This window comes from Electrophorus electricus, chromosome 1 (assembly GCF_041902795.1).
Source record: "Electrophorus electricus isolate QZ-2024a chromosome 1, ASM4190279v1, whole genome shotgun sequence".
NCBI lineage: Eukaryota > Metazoa > Chordata > Actinopteri > Gymnotiformes > Gymnotidae > Electrophorus > Electrophorus electricus.
The window spans coordinates 25,568,721-25,589,006 of NC_137497.1; the positions used below are offsets into that span (position 1 = coordinate 25,568,721).

The 20,286-nt window shown below is 38.8% G+C and overlaps 1 protein-coding gene across 2 annotated transcripts in view; it reads right to left on the minus strand.

Moving 5' to 3' along the window:
- The window catches only part of LOC113584763 (NACHT, LRR and PYD domains-containing protein 6-like), a 17,463-nt gene extending 4,029 nt beyond the window's left edge, over window positions 1–13,434 (minus strand). Inside the window, exons 1-6 of one of the 2 annotated variants that reach the window (XM_081713089.1) lie at window positions 13,397–13,434; window positions 11,642–11,919; window positions 9,131–9,172; window positions 5,717–7,505; window positions 4,443–4,616; window positions 3,450–3,623 (exon numbers count right to left, since the gene is read on the minus strand). In XM_081713089.1, coding sequence (XP_081569215.1) covers window positions 3,450–3,623; window positions 4,443–4,616; window positions 5,717–7,505; window positions 9,131–9,172; window positions 11,642–11,918 — 2,456 coding nt within the window. In that variant the 5' untranslated portion in view covers window position 11,919; window positions 13,397–13,434. Of the gene's footprint in view, window positions 1–3,449; window positions 3,624–4,442; window positions 4,617–5,716; window positions 7,506–9,130; window positions 9,173–11,641; window positions 12,211–13,396 lie in introns of those variants that run through there. The other variant, XM_081713095.1, reaches the window with a different exon arrangement.
- Between the last annotated feature and the right edge of the window lie 6,852 nt (window positions 13,435–20,286).

Below are 20,286 nucleotides of genomic sequence, written 5' to 3' on the forward strand. Positions count from 1 at the left end.
AGAAAGATAGTCATTGAAGATGAAGATGAGGATAACACCATCCTAACTGTGAATGTTTATATCACAACGGCACCATCATCTTTCAAGGCAGTGAGGACTCTGCTCTGTTCAGGAAAGTTTACCTTCATCAGAGCAGTAGCAGAGACTGAGAAAGTAACTGAGGAGGAGGAGACTAGCAGCCATGTAGCCCAGGGTTCAGGGGAGGGATGGGAAAACACCTCACAGACCAGCACAACACAGGCCAGACCAGCACAACACAGGATAAACCAGCACTGCACAGACAAATTGACAGCATGGTATTCCAGCAAAGAGAAAGTCTTTCTCTCCAGGAAGTTGAGACAATAGAATTCAAACATCTTCTTCTGTCCAACCCACCATCCAATGAACGCTCCCAGCATCTCAAAGATCATCTGGATCAGTTAAAAACTCACTTCTGGAACTGAGAGGAGAAGTGTTGGAGCTCCAGAAGAACAAAGAGGCTCTCAGGAGGAGCTCAGTGCAGACAGAGAGGAACTACAGCACCATGATCACCCTGAAGGAGGAGCTACAGAGACTAAAAGAGAGGAGCTACAGCTCAGGGACAGTAGCATGATCACCCTGAAGGAGGAGCTACAGACACTAAAAGAGAAGAACTACAGCTCAGGGACTGTACCATGATCACCGTGAAGGAGGAGCTAGAGAGAAAAAAAAGCTAACCAGCAGACCTCAGATTCTGCAGAACAACACTAAATCAACTCTGAACCACAGACTGCCACATTGAGCCCCATCCGGTCCATCCACACTCAGTCAGATAAAAACCCTAATACAAATATTCCTCCAGATGCAGGCATAGTAATTTTAATTGATTCTAATGGAAAATTCTTAAACGAGGAACAGCGTTTCCCAGAATCTAAAGTTACAAAGGTTTGGCGTTCCCGAGCCAGCAATTCCCTCCAGCTTCTTATACATGCCATCTCAGGTAATCCAAGCCACCTCATTATCCAGAATGACTTGAGGGCAAAGCAAGAGAGTAGCAGAGTGTGTAAGAAGAGTAGCACAGACCTCCACAGAGACCTTCCCCTCCTCCAAAATCACCATTTCTACCCTCCTGCCCAGAAGAGACTTCCATCCAGCTACAATCCACAAGATAAACGCAGAGATTTCCCGTGGATGTGCTCTGTTGGCTAATGTGCACCTGACACACCACTCCAGCCTCAGCATTCACAGCCTTCATGACCATGTCCACTTGCACAAGGACACTGTGAGCATCTCTGCCAGCTGCCCAGCAAGCCATCCACAGTAAAGTACACCTGCCATCAACACCCACCCCCAAAACACAGCCCAAACAGCAGACCTACGCCTCTGTAGTACAAACTCCACCCTCCACAAACACTACAGAGATGGAGAGATCACACAGATGCTCAACCTCATATGTAACAGACTGCTGAGCTAAGATCACAATTCATTAATGAATAAATAAATAAATAGATAAATAAATAAATATCACTGTTTATAGGTTAGTCATGACACCATGTTAATATGTATGTTTACATACATGAATTGTACATGTGTGTACATATAATATCAACATAATCCTTCACTTTTACAGGTTTATCTCACTTTGAATCTGTTTGTATTTGTGTTTTTCCTTTCATACTTCATTTAAATAATGAACCAATTATCTGTCTCTCTATGGAATAGTTGAGGCATAAAATTATCCCTGTCTGGGTACAAAAGTATAAAGACTGAATTCACAAATAACACAAAAGATAAAGACATAAATCTCCAGGGAACCTCACCATCCTGTAAACTACAAGGAAATCCTCATCTCTGTTGTTAAGCTCCCTGACATTAAAGGAGGGAGAGATTCAGGTGGAATCACTATCTGGTAGAAATCAGAACTGTCAAAATTCATAATTTCTCTGAAATTAGAAAAATCACTGAAATACAGTCAGATCCAGCCAAATTATATCACTTCAAAAACAAAACTACATCACCTGGAACAAATAAACTCAAGCACAAAGCAAAATGCAGTGTTAACTGGCCAAGAAGCGCCAAAGTGACTGATATTAAACACAGAACCACATTGACAAAATCCAGACTAAGTGAACACAGCCTGGCTGTCCAGCCATTATAAGACATCAGTGCAACAAAGACACTGTAGAGACAGAGCTGCCCTTTCTCACTGAATGTGAAACATTCAACCAAATACATCAAATTTACTTTACTAGATTTGAGACGATCCACCCCAACTTTAAGTATTTATCGAACACTGACAAACTGCCTGTCCTGTTGGGCGAAAAGAAAGAAAGCATCGCTTTATCTGGGTGACATATTTACCTGCCATAACATGAGAAATAGTTAGTAGCCCACCCAAACATAAACATGTACACATTGTCTCTCTCACACACACACACACACACACACACACACACACACACACACACACACACACTATATTGCCGTTTAGAAACACCTTTATGTACTTATCTAGTTATTTTTTCCCCATTCTTATAATTGTTATTTATTTTCACTTCTTCCAGTTATTATTTCATACTAAATTCAGTTCTTTTCAAGTTCTTTATTATAACTGAATTCTTACTTTCCTCAATTGCAAAGGTTGTTGTTTTTTGTAATACTGCTTATATATAGTCAATACTGTTACTGCATATGGTCATGCCAGTAAAGCTGAATAGATAGATAGATAGATAGATAGATAGATAGATAGATAGATAGATAGATAGATAGATAGATAGATAGATAGATAGATAGATAGATAGATAGATAGATAGATAGATAGCGAGAGAGAGAGAGAGAGAGAGAGAGAAAGAATATCTTGGGGTAAAGAATTTATATTTCTGAAAAATCTGTTTTCTCTCTCACACACATACTGTTCCCACTCATCACACACACACACACACACACACACACACACACACACACACACACACACACACACACACAGAAATAGGTTTCTCTGTCTCGCTCATGTACAATATTAAAGACATGACTCATTTTGTCATGTTAGCTGGTGTAAGTGTTCTTCAGGTCAGTGTGTTAGGAAGGATGAAGTGTTCTTGTTGAGAGAGAACCCTTGTAAGTGATACAAGAGTACCCTTTGGTGTAGTGAGTTGATTCTGAGGTGTGTATGAAGTGTTTTGATAGTTTTAGTGCATTAACCAACCCACCCTAACACATTTACAGCCAAAGACATTTAGAACATCTTACTGTCCAGCAGAGCTACATACAGTAGGACCAATGATACAGGGAGTCCTGTCACACATACATGAGGAACAGATGATTATGGCCTTCAGTAGGTAGGAAACACACAAACATACAAACACACACACACACACACACTCTCCATAATAATGCTAAAGTTCCTGCTCCACTGTGTATGAGAGCAGGTTGTATTTGAGAACACACAGTTTAGTATCAGATCAGATCAAGGACAGGAGATTTGAACATACCTGAGTGTGTCCAGTCTGCAGTGGGGATCTTCCAGTCTAGCAGAGAGCAGCTTCACTCCTGACTCTCCTGGGTGGTTGTATGTCAGATCCAGTTCTTTCAGGTGGGAAGGGTTTGAACTCAGAGCTGAAGCCAGAGAAGAACAGCCTTCCTCTGTGACAAAACAACCAGACAGTCTGCAGAAAAGACACACACACAATTTATATATATATATATACACACATGTATGTGCCCTGTCTCTCTGTTATGGCTACTCTGCTGTGTCCTGTCACTCTGTTACTTACCAACAATTACTGGACATACCTACACACACAGAGCACCAACATACATTCAAAGAGGACAATTTAGAATATCAAATCAACCTAATTTCCATGTTTATGGACTGTGAGAAGAAACCAGTGACCATGAGGGAAACCCACACAGATAGGGACTGGAACCCAAGTGTTGAGAGAAACATGGAAACTCCACTCAGATAGGGGCTTAAACCCAAGACCCAAGTGCAGACAGAAACTTCACTGAGGTAGGGACTCAAACTCAAGACCCTAATGCTGAGAGGCAAATTAACTTACCACCAAGCTACTTAACTAACTGCATAACAACAACAACATAACAATATAACAATAATAATGATGATAAGATCATAATAATTCTAATAATGTTAATAATAATAATAATTCGTATTATTATTATTTTTGTTGTTGTTGTTACTATTATTATTAATATTCTTAATTTTATTTATTTATTTATTTATTTGTTACTATTAGTTGTGAAAAATCTGATCATGCAGTAAAATGTAACTCTTTGTGGCCATAGTGTGGTCATTTAATGAAATGCAGCTAGTTTCACCAGAAATGTGTCATTTGGCTCTTATTTTAACTCTGTTAATATTGCACTACAAGGCAGTTTTGTAATTTATTTAAAGAAGAGGACAATCATATTTGATAAATGGTGCACCAAAATGGTTCCATTCGAGAATGAATTAACAGAAAGCTTACCTGAGAATCTCCAGTTTACAGTGTGGACTCTTCAGGCCAGCACAGAGGTGTTTCACTCCTGAATCCTGCAAGTTATTATTATTCATCTCTAGTTCTCTCAGTGTGGAGTTTTCTGTTTGTAGAACTGATGCGAGAGATTTGCAAGACTCTTCGGTGAGACCACAGCCAGATAATCTACAAAGCAATACATACAGTACAAAATGCAGTTCAATCAGAGGATCTACAGACAACACAAAAGGAGTTTGATAATGAAAAGATATTGCTAATTGTGTGTGTGTGTGTGTGTGTGTGTGTGTGTGTGTGTGTGTGTGTGTGTGTGCGCACGCACAAAATATGAGACAGTTCATAATGAAATCCATGTGTTTCTCTCAAACTAGACTTTGTATTATTCTATTACCACTTGATGGAACAGCTATGATGATGGCTGTTTTTTGTTTTTGAAATTCCTTCACGTGAACAATACTTTACTGTACTGTCTTTACTGTACTGTCCTATTGTTTATTCATTTTCTGCAACTGCATACAATTCTGATATCAACCATGTCTACAAGTCACAGGAGACTACTTGACCATTCAAAACTTGCTGATGCAGACAACTAACCAAAGCTAAGTGTTTACCAGCTATCTAGTATTTGTGTTTCACATTGACTTCAGTCATTTGTTGCTTGTGTTGAGCACAGCATGTTTATCTACTCTTCCTCCGTCATTAGTGATAAACGTATCTGTGAGAAGTGTAGATTAATCATTAGTGATAAATGTATCTGTGAGAAGTGTAGATTATGCACCAACGCCGCCTAGCAGGCCAGCCGGTGGGCCCAAACTAGTATACTCAAATAAATTACTTGATAACATCGAATATTCTTAAAGTTCAGTACATTTATCAACATAACATTTATTAGGATTAATACAAGTACCTGCATACCGATTTTCTGAGTGTTTGCCAGAGAAACCAGTGGGACATTTGAATGACAGAATGACAGTCATGTGTTGCATTCCAACTGGTAAGAAGATATTGCAGTAATTCTGGAATGCACTGGTCTGCTCTTAAGATAAAGTCTTTAATGTTCTTTAATATTGTTGCTGTCAGAAAAGCCATTCCCAAATGTTCACCATTCAAAGTATACTTACAGTACAACCTTTTACCACTGGAAATGAAAACTATTGTTCAGTTTGCTCTGACTGAGAAATACATTCACATAATTTGATTAGTTACAGAAGGAGCTTCTGCAATAAAATATTTTCAAAATTAAAATTATTAATCCAAAATATACTTACAGAGCTCGTCTGGTGTTTTTCAACAGTGGAAGTAGTTCCCTCAGTCCTTTATCTGATGGCTTGAATTTCTTCAGCTCAAATTTCTCTTGAATCTCCTCTAACATCAGCAGCACAAACGCCACAGCTGAAGACTGTGCAGATGAGAGTGTCTGTGTTGAGAGGTCTCCTGAGTTCAGCAAGTTCTGTATTTCACTTGTCAGAGAGTTGTCTTTCAGTTCACTCAAGCAGTGGAATAGATTGATAATCTTTTCAAAGGATTTTGTTCTCTTGATGGTTTTCTTGATGTAGTTCACAGTCTTTTCTAAACGCTCTTCTTTGATGTCCAGTTCTGGGTGTAGACTCTTCAGGAGCCTCTGATTGGACTCCAGTGAGAGACCGAGGAGGAAACGGAGGAAAAGGTCCAGGTGTCCATTTTCACTACTCATGGCTTTATCTACTGCTGTCTTGAGCAGATCATGCAGTCTGTGTTTTAACTTCCATTTCAATTTCTCCATTGGGGTTTTAAGGAGTGGGTTGCCTTCACCCCTGAATGTTAGGAACACAAATACAGCAGCAAGAAACTCCTGGAAGCTTAAATGCACAAAGCTGTAGATCTTCCCCTCCTGTTTAAAAATTTGTGTACAGATTCCAGAGTACACTAAAGCCTCACAGACATCAATACCACATTCTTCCAGATCTTTCTCATAGAACAGAAGTTGTCCTTTTTGCAGCTGAAGAAAGGCTAACTTTCCAAGCTTCACAATATCCAGCACCTTTGCTCTTTTTGTCTCAGATGAAACTGCATTGTCAGTGCTTTGCTTTGTGTTGTATTTCTTAGTCTTTTGACCTGTGAAAAACAGCAGGAAATGTAGATACATTTCTGTCAGAGTTGTTGGAGCATTTTTTAAGGCCACACCTTCCTTCAGCATTTTCTGAAACACGGTAGCTAAGATCCTGCAGACGATGGGTATGTGACACAAGATATGAAGGTTTCTTGTAGTCTTAATATGTGAGAGAATTGTGCTGGCTTGATCTTCATCTCTGATTCTTTTCCTGAAGTACTCCTCCTTCTGTGGGTCATTAAATCCACGGATTTCTGTAACAGGGTTAAAGTATTGATCATTTATCTTACTGACTGCTGCAGGTCGTGAAGTGATCCAGAGGAGAGCAGAAGGAAGCAGTTCTCCATTTATGAGGTTTGTTATTAGTTTATCAAGAGTTGTCTTCTCATTCACATTAGATATCTTCTTTTGATCTAGATCTTGAGGAATTCTACTTTCATCCAATCCATCCAGTATGAAAAGCAACCTATGTTTTTCATTCAATATCTCCTTTTCTTCTCCAGAACAGAGTTCTTGATGGAAGTAAAGTATAAGTTCTGATAGGCTGTACTTTTCATCCTTGATCAAGTTCAGCTCTCGTAATGGTAGGTACAGTAGGAAATCTAAGTCCTGGTTGGATTTTTCTTCAGCCCAGTCAAGAATGAACTTGTGTACAGAGACTGTTTTTCCCACTCCAGCTATACCAACTGTCAGGACTTTAGTTCCACACTTGTTTTCAGTAGACTGCACTTTGAAGAGGTCACTGAGTATGACTGGTGTTTCTTCTTGTTTGGGGTCCAATTCCTCCACCTGTCTCACTTCATGCTTTGTGTTCACTCCTCCTGTGCATCCTTTGATCATGTAAACTTCAGTGTAAGTGTCTTTTATAGGCACACGATCACATTCTAGAGGAGCCTCTTCATACAACTTCTCAAATTTTTCCTTATATTTTATTTTCATTCTCCTACTGAGATCACTTTTTCCTACAGCTGTTTAAAAAATGGGAAGAAAAAAGTTATGTGCATGATTCTTATAATTTGTGCATATGGAAAGTGTCTGTTTTAGTGTAATTTCAAAATGTTAACTTTATATCATGTTCTCTCTCCATTTTGTTTTACTAGGGTAGAGTAGAATAACTATCAGTAGTAGTACCAAATAAGGCAACATCAAAAAGATCCCAAATGATAGTCAAAGTCTTTAGCATTGCTCAAAGAGGTAGAATTGTCTGTAATGGCTCATTGAGTCCTTAAATTAGCCAAGATGGATATTAGTTCTTAGTTTCTGCAACTTTGCTTTGTCTTATCTCTTTGGATTATCTCTCAGTTCTACTTCCATTACTTCATAATCAGTGTGTGTGCAGTGCTTTACTTGTGCACTAACTGTTTAGCTCTCTTCATAGTACAGAGACCACTGTGATTAAAGTAGTTAGTGACCTGTTGTGGCTCTTTACCTGTATTGTTGTATTCTCAGTGCAGCATTTGATACTGAAGATTGTAACATTTTACTAGATAGGCTCAAAAATGCTGTTGTGATTAGGGGACTAGCCCTTTCCTGGTGTAGATCTAACTGATCTTTGCTCATGTAAATCACATTTCTAGGACATTCTTTCCACCTCAGGAACATTGCAAAGATTAGAAATATGTTATCATTACATGATGCAAAAAACTTAGTCCATGTGTTTCTCATTTCCAGATTGGACTATTTACTATCTGGTTGTACTACTAAGCGCATAAACAAGCTCCAGTTAGTTCACAATGCAGCAGCCAGAGTTCTTACTAGAACTATAAAGTTTGATCATACTACTCCTATCTTAGCTACACTGCACAGGCTACCAGTAGAATTTTGTATTAATTATAAAATACTTCTAATGATCTACAAAGCAATGAAAAGCCCTACACTACCGTAGTGAACTCTTGGTCTGTTATAATCTGTTATGTCTGCTTAGATTAAAAGATACAGACTATTTATAGGAAAATAAGGAAATCTATCATAGGGCCCAGAGCCTTTTCCTATAAAACTCCCACTCTATGGAATAACCTTCCTGTATATGTTTGAGAGTATTGTATATTCAGACATTTTAACTACTTCCCATCCCATCTCTTATCATTCTAGTTTGTTGACTGAGAGCAGTGGAGTACTGATGTTCCAGGGATGTTCCTCATGTCTGTGTTTCCTTCTAGCTCCTTTTAGCTTTGCTGCCATAGTTAGAATATACCATCTTTGCACATTATATACCCTTATTTTACACACTTTACTATTTGATCAGGCCTAATAATCCACCCTCTCTTTATGCCGAGGTACATCTACATCCTCCCTGACCCATTAACATATTGCTCCTTCCACTTCCACCCCAGCAACTTACTTCTCCATCCTGGTTTGCTTCACCCTGAACAACGAGAAGCTCTAGACTGACTGGGCAACTGTTCCTAGGTCACTCCTGTGGCAGATTGATTTTGTACTCTAGACTCGATCTTGTAGAACCCATATTAGGTCTTTTAGTACCAGACTAGGACTTCATGAGAACCAAGGATATTGCTTCTGTTGCTTACTTGAGCATGTCGTTTCAAGTTGTAATATATATTCATGCCTAAAGGTGTGTCTGGATTGAATTTACCTGCTGGACTCTTAACAGTCAACTCTTCACATTTGTCTTCACCTGTGAGTAAAGACATCAGAGTAAAGAGCAGAAAATATAAAACCTACTTTATTAACAGTGAGTAAGTCCTTTGTGCAATTTTTGGTTGACTGCTATGTTTAAAAAGACACTGAACATTTCTTAATTGGCATTTTGTAATTTATACACTGTGTTAAAAACACATTGTTCATCATTATTGGACTACATCTGTGATTTGTCCATGTTTAAACTGAGATTGACATCACTGTTCTCACTGTTGTTAAAGAACATTTGTTATTCAAATCTTTGTTTGCAATGTTTATATACCAGATGATTTTGAGTTTTGCCATATTCTACTTTGTAATTTAATTGAGATCACTAATAAAATAACATTAGGTCTTTTGAATATATGAAATAAATATGTAAACTGTAAATGAAAGAGAATACAAAGTGAAATTTATCCAGATATTCTACATAGTGGCATTTGGCTTTGATTCTACAGAGAGAATGGTATCTCTTTCTGGTCAGGGGTGTGGTGTCCTCACCCAGCAAACTGTTCAAGTGCAACATTGTATTATTTTCTAACAGAGGGAAGTGTATCTCTCTGGTCAGAAGTGTGGTGTCCTCACCCAGCTAACTGTTCAAGTGCAACATTATATTCTTCTCTAACAGAGGGAAGTGTATCTCTCTCTGGTCAGGAGTGTGGTGTCCCCATTTCATCCTCAGAGACACTGGAGTTGCTCAGTCTTTTCTTTTAGAGGGGGTGTTACATCTGCCTGACCAAACAGCTACAGGATAGCCAGTGTTGATGAGGGTGTCATCATGGACTTTACAGAGGTGCCTTTACTCCTCTCTTCTAATGTGTAACTGACAGTTGTGGTGGGTGTGTGTGGGTTTGGGTTTAGGTTGTTTTAGTAGATAAGTGGTACTAGATTGTGATAACGCTGCAGACCAAAGGAGTTCCCAATGTAAAATACAGGAGTTTTAGGATAATGTGGTTGCTGATACAGTGTTGATTTAATGGGACAGCTGAGTCTTGTTGTTTTAGGATAATGTGGTAGCTGATACAGTGTTTATTCAATGGGGCAGCTAAGCTTTGGTGTTTTAGGATAATGTGGTAGCTGATACAGTGTTTATTCAATGGGACAGCTAAGTCTTGGTGTTTTAGGATAATGGGTAGCTGATATAGTGTTTATTAGATGGAACAGCTAAGCTTTGGTGTTTTAGGATAATGGGTAGCTGATGCCCTTTCTAAGGTTTATGTTACACCACTCTCTTACTTCTGTTTATTTTCTTCATCTAGGTATCCTAGACATTCTTATAGGTGGCTTAAATGTTGCCTTTCTTATTAATAAAGCATGTAATTATTGTTCAGCCTTACATCAGATTTATATTGCATTCTTGAAATGAGCTGCCCATAAAAATACAGACAAGTCAGTGTGAAGGTGTCTGAGATGTCATTTTGATGTCTGAAACTGATTTAGTCTGAGCTGTGTTTAGTCTTTACACCCTATTACTGTAAAGTTTATAGTGTCCAGTGAAGAAATTAACAGGGCCTTGAAACACTTTTCCATGTAGAACAGGTGCACTGACAGCTCCTTCAGTTTGAGCTGTGATATTCTGGCATGGTGCAGTTTGACCTCCCACAACTGATTCTGGTCAAAACATCACACAGCACAGAATCCATGATCACACACTGCATTACAACATGGTAGTTTGGCTGCACCTTTGAGAACAGGAAGACCCTCCAGTACATAATCAAACCCACAGGGTCACGGGCTCAATGCTTCCACACTGGAAGCTCTCTACAAAACCTGCAGCATTACACAAAGCCATGAACATCCACAGAGGCTTGCGCCACAACAGCCACAGTTTTTTCTCTCCTCTGCCAATTAGCAAGTGCTTCACTGCCCCATACACCCACAAAACCAGACTGAAGAACAGTTTATACCCCAGTGCTGTCAGACTGAAGAATAGTTTCTACCCCAGTACTGTTCCACTGAAGAACAGTTTCTATGCTTTGTGCCCTTTTCACATTGAGAATAAAGACCTCAGCACACAGCGCAATAAAGACACTTGACCTCAGCACACAGGGCAATAAAGACACCTGACCTCAGCACACAGAGCAATACAGACACCTTACCTCAGCACACAGGGCAATAAAGACACCTTACCTCAGCACACAGGGCAATAAAGACTCTTGACCTCAGCACACAGGGCAATAAAGACTCTTGACCTCAGCACACAGGGTAATAAAGACTTTTGACCTCAGCACACAGGGTAATAAAGACTCTTGACCTCAGCACACAGGGCAATAAAGACTCTTGACCTCAGCACTCACGTCTCCCTCCCTCCCTGCCCATGTCACTGGCTGTGCTGTGTGTATAAATTAACTAAGCATTGTTTTCCACTACATTCTTTGTCTATTGAGTCCACTAACAAAACAAAACCAAATGCTATGAGCATATAAAATCCTGAAATAGTGAGTATAAATAGTGAACATGATTTCACCTGCTTTGTTCTCACTGTGTTTGATTTGCAGGGTCTCAGCCAGTTGGTTTTGGTTCATCTTCTTCAGGATGATCAGTGTGATCTCCACAGCTCCATCTGGGCCATATTTCTGCACCATCTTGTCCACAGTGTCCAGTCTGTTAGATTTCTCCAGCTGAGATTTTGGAATAGAGGGGAAACCTTCCAGACCATTTTTCAGATACCACTGGAATGTCTCCAGGTTTTCTGACTCCAGTTCATTTAGACTGAAGAGAATATGTTCTTTAATGTTGGCCATCCTGCATCATGAAGGACAACAGACTCCAGTTTACAGAAGGATCACAAACATGTTCAATGGTATATGTTCACAGTGCAACAATAGACAGAGGAGTGAAAGTGAGTGTGTTGGGTGAAGTGTGCTGTGTGAGTGATGCAGAGAGGAGTGAAAATTAGTGTGTTGGGTAAAGTGTGCTGTGTGCATGGAGACAGGAATGAATATGAGTGTGTTGGGTAAAGTGAATGTGGTAAAATATTTCTTTTGATAATCTAATTGGCATGATCTAAGGTTGTCTGAGATCAATAATAAAACAATCTAATTTGACACCCACTCTCTGCTGTGAGTACTGAGCCTCTGGTTTCTGTGTCTTCTCCTGTAATGATTTAAGCATTGTAAAAATGCTGCAAGACATGTTGGTCTTTGTGTATGTTGTGAGCTCGCAGGAGTTTAAATTTGGCTCAGCACAACAATTAAAAATTTATGTTGCCAAGATCAAAGGTTATGGGTGGATCAACTGTAATGGTAAAGTATTCCACACTCATTTGAAAATAGGACTAAGTATATTATGTGAATAGTATGCACTGCCATTTCAAGTACATAGTGCATAGTACCCAATTTTAGACATAGCCTCATAGACTTTCTGGCTACCAAAATTAGTGAAGTTTTTGGTGAAATAGATATAAACTGAATTCAGCTCATTCTTTTCTTGTCCCTTACATTTCATAACATAATAACAGAAGTGATTTATGCAGCAATTATTCTTCATGTATTCTGAAAAAATGTTTAATTTTTGCATGAGATGTGGCAAAAACTAAGAGGACAATACAAAAAAATGTTGATTTTGGTTATCTGATTAGTATTGCATTTGGTTATCTGATTATCATGGTTTGAATAGCTGTCAGATAGCTGGCTAACTGTTCTAGGATAACTGCAGTAAAATTACACTGTAATCGATTAAAGGTTTTCTCATGGTCCGGTCTAATGAACATATTGAAAAACGCATTAAGTGGAGCTCCAGGTCTGAGCATTTATTCATTGGGCAGAGAATCATGAGCATTAAAGGATATATGTTAAGTTAGCTAGCTAAGCTTGTAAACTTAATGGGTTTTAGTCTAGCATGTAGATAAAGGTGTAGCACATAACCTCAGTCCAGAGTGATGTGCCTTAGACTTGCATGGAGGCCTTGAAACCACCTTCATCAGAGCCTCTGCTCTGCACTTACAGACCCCAAAAGGTCTTTGACCTTAAGATACCCCAGATACGTTATTCATCTTTTTGCTTTCAAAGACAGTCTTGCACCTCTCTGCACCTGCTATGGAGAGCTTCAAAGCCTCAGAGAGCTTCAAAATTTTAATTAGATCACAGATCGCCTCACGAAAATACAGAATAACTGTTAGCTTTTCCTTTACCCCAAAACATTTTATTACTTCACAACCCTCAAAATAGATATTACAGAATCCATTTTTGTTATATATAAGATAAATGTATGTTCAAATTACCTCAGTTGATAATGGCTGATGCCCAAGAATTAGTGCATGAGTTTGTAACACGTCCAATTGTCTGTAATGAGGAAAATAATGTGATCTACAGTTTCCTTTGCATCTTTTCTGACACATCCTCTGTGGTTGCAACTGGTTTTAACTGGATCTGTCTAGTGGTTTATCTCAGACTTCCTTTCTTTGTGTGCAAGCAATGAAGAGAAACTCAGTCTAACCACTTATTTTGTCACACTCTTGTAAGTCTTGCTTCTCTGTCATGAAAGCATAGTAGAAAACATGAAATGACATTAGCGACATGGTGGCTGGAAATATTAGTCAAAATACAACTACAGACCATGTCAAAAGAGTTGAAAAGAAAGTTTCTTAATGAGGAAAAGAAGGGTTCCATAGCTTTGCTAGCAGAGGGATACAGTGAGCAAGTTGCTTCTATCATTCATAAGAACAAGGTCAAGCAGCAAACACATGGGACAACAACAGCTATAGACTGGTAGAGGTCAAAAACGACTCTCTACCGACCATGATGATTGCTGCCTCATTCGAATGTCACTTAACAACCATAAGATGAGGTCAAGTGACAAAAAGAATGGCATACAGCAGCTGGTGTGAATTGCACAGCGAGGACAGTTCAAAACAGACTTCTGGAGGGAGGGCTGAAGTCATGGAAAGCTAGAAAAAAGCCCTTCATCAATGAGAAGCAAAGAAGAGCCAGACTGAAGTTTGCAAAAGACCATAAGGATTGGACCATAGAGGACTGGAGTAAGGTCATCTTCTCTGATGAGTGCAATTTTCAGCTTTGTCCAACACCTAGTTATATAATGATTAGACAGAGACCTGTAGAAGCTTACAAGCCAGAGTGTCTCGCACTCACTGTGAATTTTGGTGCAGGATCGGTGATGATCTGGGGGTCTTTCAGCAAGGCTGGAATCGGGCAGATTTCTCTTTGTGAAGGATGCATGAATCAAGCCACTTACCAAACTGTGCCAGAAGAAAACTTGCTCCCTTCTGCTCTGATAATGTTACCCAACTCTGATGATTGTTTTTTTCAACAGGTTTTTTCAACGTTTTTTCAAAACGCTATCTCCTTACTACCTCAAAATAGATATTTCACAAAATTCTTACATTTTTACTATAAACTGATATATCACTATATTTATGAAAAGAACATATTAAAAACATAGAAAGAGAAACATCTTGAAAGTGCCTAACAGGCCTCTGAGAGTACAACAGAGAGTAAACTACAGGAGAATAATACAAAAATGTTTGACCAGTCAAACAAAGAAAATGTAATTTAGTGTTAATATATACACACATACATACATATATACAAATGACTGGACAGAATGCAACATACAGCAAACATTATATATAGTCTATTAGTTTGTAGTGTGTACAGTGCAAATATGAGTGTACTGAGCTCTGTAAACTGTATATGAAATACCTAGTCTTAGAAGCAGCACAGCAGTATCACATGCGATGAGCAGATCATTACAAGAGGCAATATAATAATAATTATTATTATACTATTTAACACCTTTCACACATATAGAGATGATGGTACAGTCCAATGTCAGCTACCACTGCTTCTCCCCAGTTATTTTTAATACACTACCTTACACACATGCAGGTTTACTGTAAATGTTCTGGCAATTTCCAGTATGTGGAGGTACAATGCATACAACACAACACAAGCTGATGTTTACCAGGACTAATCCAAATAAAATTCTGGATAAACACCATGTGAAAAAAAAAAAGAACACACAATAACTTAATGCTACCTCTTTGCCACCTCAAAGTGGCTATTTTACAAAATGCATCAATTATCCCTGAATATCTGGTGTCTCAATTATTTAGGAAAATTCATCTGGAAAGTGCTGTACTGTGGATACACAGGTTATTGTTTTCATTCATAAATGAATTAATAATCCCATCTGAGTGTTTCTAGTAGTATATTTGATGGGTAGACCTTTACACTTTATTTATGGGTAGGAAACTTTATTCAATACACATCTTATAGGGGCACTTATATGAAATTTCATAATTTTAACTTTATAGTAACTTCAATCTTTTACTTTGAACTTTATAGGTTCAAACATACCATAACTTCATAGGTTATATGCAGTATTACACTGTATAATGTTACAACCTAATAGATTATGGGTATATATAAGTTATATACAGCTTTATTGGTTTAGTTACTGATGGTGGCCTATCTGATACCATGCACCATGTGCCAGCCCCTCTTCCCCATTTATCACTGTTTCAATACAGGGCCAGTATTACTGTACTTCTGACTGTTCAGTACAGGACCAGTATTACTGTACTGCTGACTGTTGAGTATTACTGTAATAATGACTGGACTGTAAATCTTGTTGACTGTTATTTCTATCTCTATACCATTACAGGATTTTCTCTACCCTGGTTCTGTGATTATTGGACAGTGTTTTTGTACATTTGCTCTCTCATCTCCTGGTCCTTTGTCTGTCAGCCCTGGTTTTTGCCATCAGCTGGTGTTTTTGTCCTGTAGCTTCTCTATTAAACCTCACACCCTGCACCTGGATCCCCTCCTGTCTGTAAAGTGATTACCATCACAAAGGTTATTGTCATTGACTCAGATCATCCATTTTAATGACTGTTATTAGTATAGGAGTTTAACCAAAGTGTTTGAAAACATTTACATTATATTTAAAATGTCATGATTCTTAGCCCCCCCCCCCCAAGCCCACAATTATCTTTGTAAAGGTGTTTTGAGTACAGGGTGTTTTGAGCTGCGCTGAGTGGGTGTTAGTAGGCTTTGTAGGAGTTTCTGATTGGACTCCAGGGAAATGCCATGAAGGAAATGGAGGAAGAGATCCAGGTCTCCTTTTGTGCTCTTCAAGGCTTTATTCACTGCACTTCTCAGAAAGGAAGAGATCTGTTCCTTCCACACAGAAAGATCTTCAATACCTCCATGTTCTTTTTCACATAGCAGTGAAATACATAGAGAGCAGCACAGAACTCCTGAAAGCTCAGATGTACAAAGCAGTAGACCTTCCTCTGGTAAAGCACAGATTCCTCCCTAAAGATCTCAGTGCAGATCCCAGAGTACACGGAGGCCTCAGTGATATCAATGCCACACTCTCTCAGGTCCTCTTCATAGAACAACACATTTCCCTTTACCAGCTGTTTGAAAGCCAGTTCAGCCAGTTTCAGAATCTCAGTTCTGTTCTTTTTTAGCAGTGTTATAATGTCTCTCTTTTCACTGTTACCAAATTTCTGCTTCTTTATATTTGTCCGAGTGAGTAAGAAATGTATGTACATCTCAATCAGAGTTTTAGGGATTTCTGAATCAGTTTATTTTAATATTTCCTGAAGCACAGTGGCTGAGATCCACCAGAAGACTGGTATATGACACATGATGTGGAGACTCATTGCTGTCTTTATGTGTAAAATGATTTTTTTCAGCTTGGTCTTGGTCTCTGATTCTCCTCCTGAAGTACTTCTTCTTCTGTGGGTCAGTGAATCCCTGTATTTCTGTCACACAGTTGATGTACTGAGGAGGGATTTGATTGGCTGCTGCTGGTCAGGAGGTTATCCAGATGAGAGCAGAGGGAAACAGCTCTCCTTTGATGAGGTTTGACATCAGCACACCCACTGATGATGTCATGCTTATGTCAGACACTTTATTACACTGGGAAAAGTTCAGTGAAATTCTGCTTTAAACCAGGCCATCAAAGATGAACACAACTTTGAACACATCATATACCATCATATACCAGGTCTTTTATCTTAAGGTGGAAGTCACACAGGAGTCTATGCAAACTGTACTGGTCATCTTTAATCAGGTTCAGTTCCCAAAATGGAAGTACAAAGATGAAATCTACAGCCTGATTGTCTTTTCTCGCAGTCCAGTCTAGAATGAACTTCTGCACAAAGACAGTTTTCCCAATGCCTGCAATGCCTTTAGTCAGAACAGTTCTGAGCTTTGACACTTCTGGGCTTTTATCTTCTTTTGGTTCCTTGTGTTTGACACCTTCATCCATTACAGCTCTGATGTTCCTTCTTCCATATCTCCTTCAGGACCTTGTATGGGTTTAAAGATGTCTGAGCAGTTGATTTGAGTGTCTTGTACCAGCTGTTTCCTGAGTGTTTTCTCCATCTGTAAAACCTCATGTTCTTCATTCACTCGTTGACTCTCTCCCTCTATGATGTACAGTTGTGTGTAAACCCTGTTCAGGAGGGTTTTATTCTCTGGTGATTTGATTCCCTCAAATAAACTCTCATACTTGTTCTTCATGCTGGTTTTGTGTGTGTGTAAGACTCTGTGCAGACTCTGTGTCCTGCTCTATGGACTCTTCCATGTCTTTGTGTGGGTGTAGAACAGGATGGGTTCTTCTGTAGATATATATAGTCATAATGTCAGTAATGAAACTAGTATATTTACATACATATACAGATAAAATGTCAATAATTAAACTACCATATATTAACGTACTAATGAAAATACTAACAGACTTGTGCACAAATAAACAAAATTGGATAGTGATGGACAACTGGGCATTAATAATGAACAGACTGATACAAGGTTAGAGTAGGAGATACACAGAGAGACATATACACTGTGCAGTAATACTCAGAAGTCAGAAGTGGGTGGAGATATAATTGGGTCGAGCAGAAGTAGGTGCAGTTTGATGTGGGCAGAGCTAGAAATGGGTGTCTAGAGGTGGCTAGGATGTAATTGTGACATTACTTTATCAGAACTTTTCCTAATAACATCTTAGCACAGGCATAACAGGTCATAATACAGACACACAGGGTTCACATGGCAAAAACAAACACTGTTAGAACAAACAAAAATGATGCAATAACGTTAACAAGCACTAGATAAAACATTAGCAAGAGTCTGAAATGAAGAGCTAGATCGATAGATAGATTGACAGATAGACAGGAAGACAACAACAATATACACATACAGACATGCAACATTATACTAGACACAAGTCAGTCATGAAACCGTACACACATACAGGCATGTAATGAAATGAAACTATATATATATATATACACAGATATGACTCAGCGACGTCATCAGAGATAAAACTACACACACATATGACATCAGAGCTGAGTCTATATATGATATCAATAATGTGACTGTATATATACATATAGACATGTCAGTAATGATTATATATATATATATATACACACACACACACACACACACACACACACACATACACATACAGACATGAGATCAGTTTACTAATTACCTCAAACATGTACACTACCTGGCCAAAAAAAAGGTCACACACAATATTTCATTGGACCGCCTTTAGCTTTGATTATGGCATGCATTCGCTGTGGCATTGTTTCCACAAGCTTCTGCAGTCACAACATTTATTTCTGTCCGGAGTTGCATTAATTTTCCCCCCAAGATCTTGTATTGATGATGGGAAATTTGGACCACTGCGCAAAGTCTTCTCCAGCACATCCCAAAGATTCTCAATGGGCTTCAGGTCTGGACTCTGTGGTTGCCAATCCATGTGTGAAAATGATGTCTTATGCTCCCTGAACCACTCTTTCACAATTTGAGCTCGATGAATCCTGGCATTGTCATCTTGGAATATGCCCGTTCCATCAGGGAAGAAAAAATCCATTGATGGAATAACCTGGTCTTTCAGTATATTTAGGTAAATGTGATGATGTCACTAGAAACTCAAAAATTAGGGCTAAAAATCAGTCACCAGAAAATAAAAAATAAATGTAGAGTCTAGTAGCGCTACATCTACAGCATCTACAGGGCCAGAGGTGGGTGGAGCTAGACGTGGGTGGGGCTACAGGTAAAGAAGATGCAATTGTGACATTACTTTGTTAGGACTTTTCCTAATGACATCTTAATCAGCACAGGTATAATAGGTTATAATACAGACACACCATATACCATATTATATACATATTATATACTATTATATACTAGCACCTCACCTTCCTCTGGTGTGTACTGTAGTGTGTAGGTTACACAACCCCAGCTGAGTGTTTAATAACACCTCACAGTGTTCTGTTCCCCTATTAGTTATGGAAAGGTATTTAAAAAGTACATATATCACTTAATGGTAGAACTCATCCTCAGAGAGCTTTAACTCTTTTAATTTGCCCCCAATGTCATACATGTTGTCATTAAAAGAAGGACCTATTTAAGTTGAATCGGTGACTGTCATCATCACTCAGTGATCATCATTAACAAACATTCAAATTATCTTAAAACTCTTAAAATGGAATAGACATTAAATTACTGACAGAAAGGTACCCATCCAGCCTTCGAAACCTACACTTATGAAGAATCTTTGAGTATGTTATGTGTCACTCACCGTTGGACTGAGGTCACAGGTCCACTGCTGAATTTAGGAGGATCAACCATGGACCAGTCACTCTTCATAGACATACAGCTGGGTGTTGAAGACTCTGCTCTCTTTACCCCATTGAAGATGAGGAAAGTGTTGAGTAATTACATCTTTCACTACATCTCATTTATCTTGAATATTCCCTCTTCTTGTTTCATCAGATTAAATGCAGATGGAAATCTCCTCACTTTGGGTCAGAGGTTCCTTCTTCACTCCTGGAGTTATGACGCTTCATCATGGAATTGTTCCTCTTCACACACACACAGCTGGACACTGGAGATGCTGCTCTCTGCTCCCTGTCAACAGTTCATACATAAAAAGTGATTCAACAGTGAATCAATGCCTGACAAAACTCACATCAACATATTAAAAATAAAACACTTGAAGCCCCACCTGAAACATAAGTAAACACTGATATTAACAGGGTGGGTGGACAACTGAAACAGTGTTTACGGCAGAATGCTGAACACACTAATCGATTCAGTTACATATTCCACTGAATACACAAAA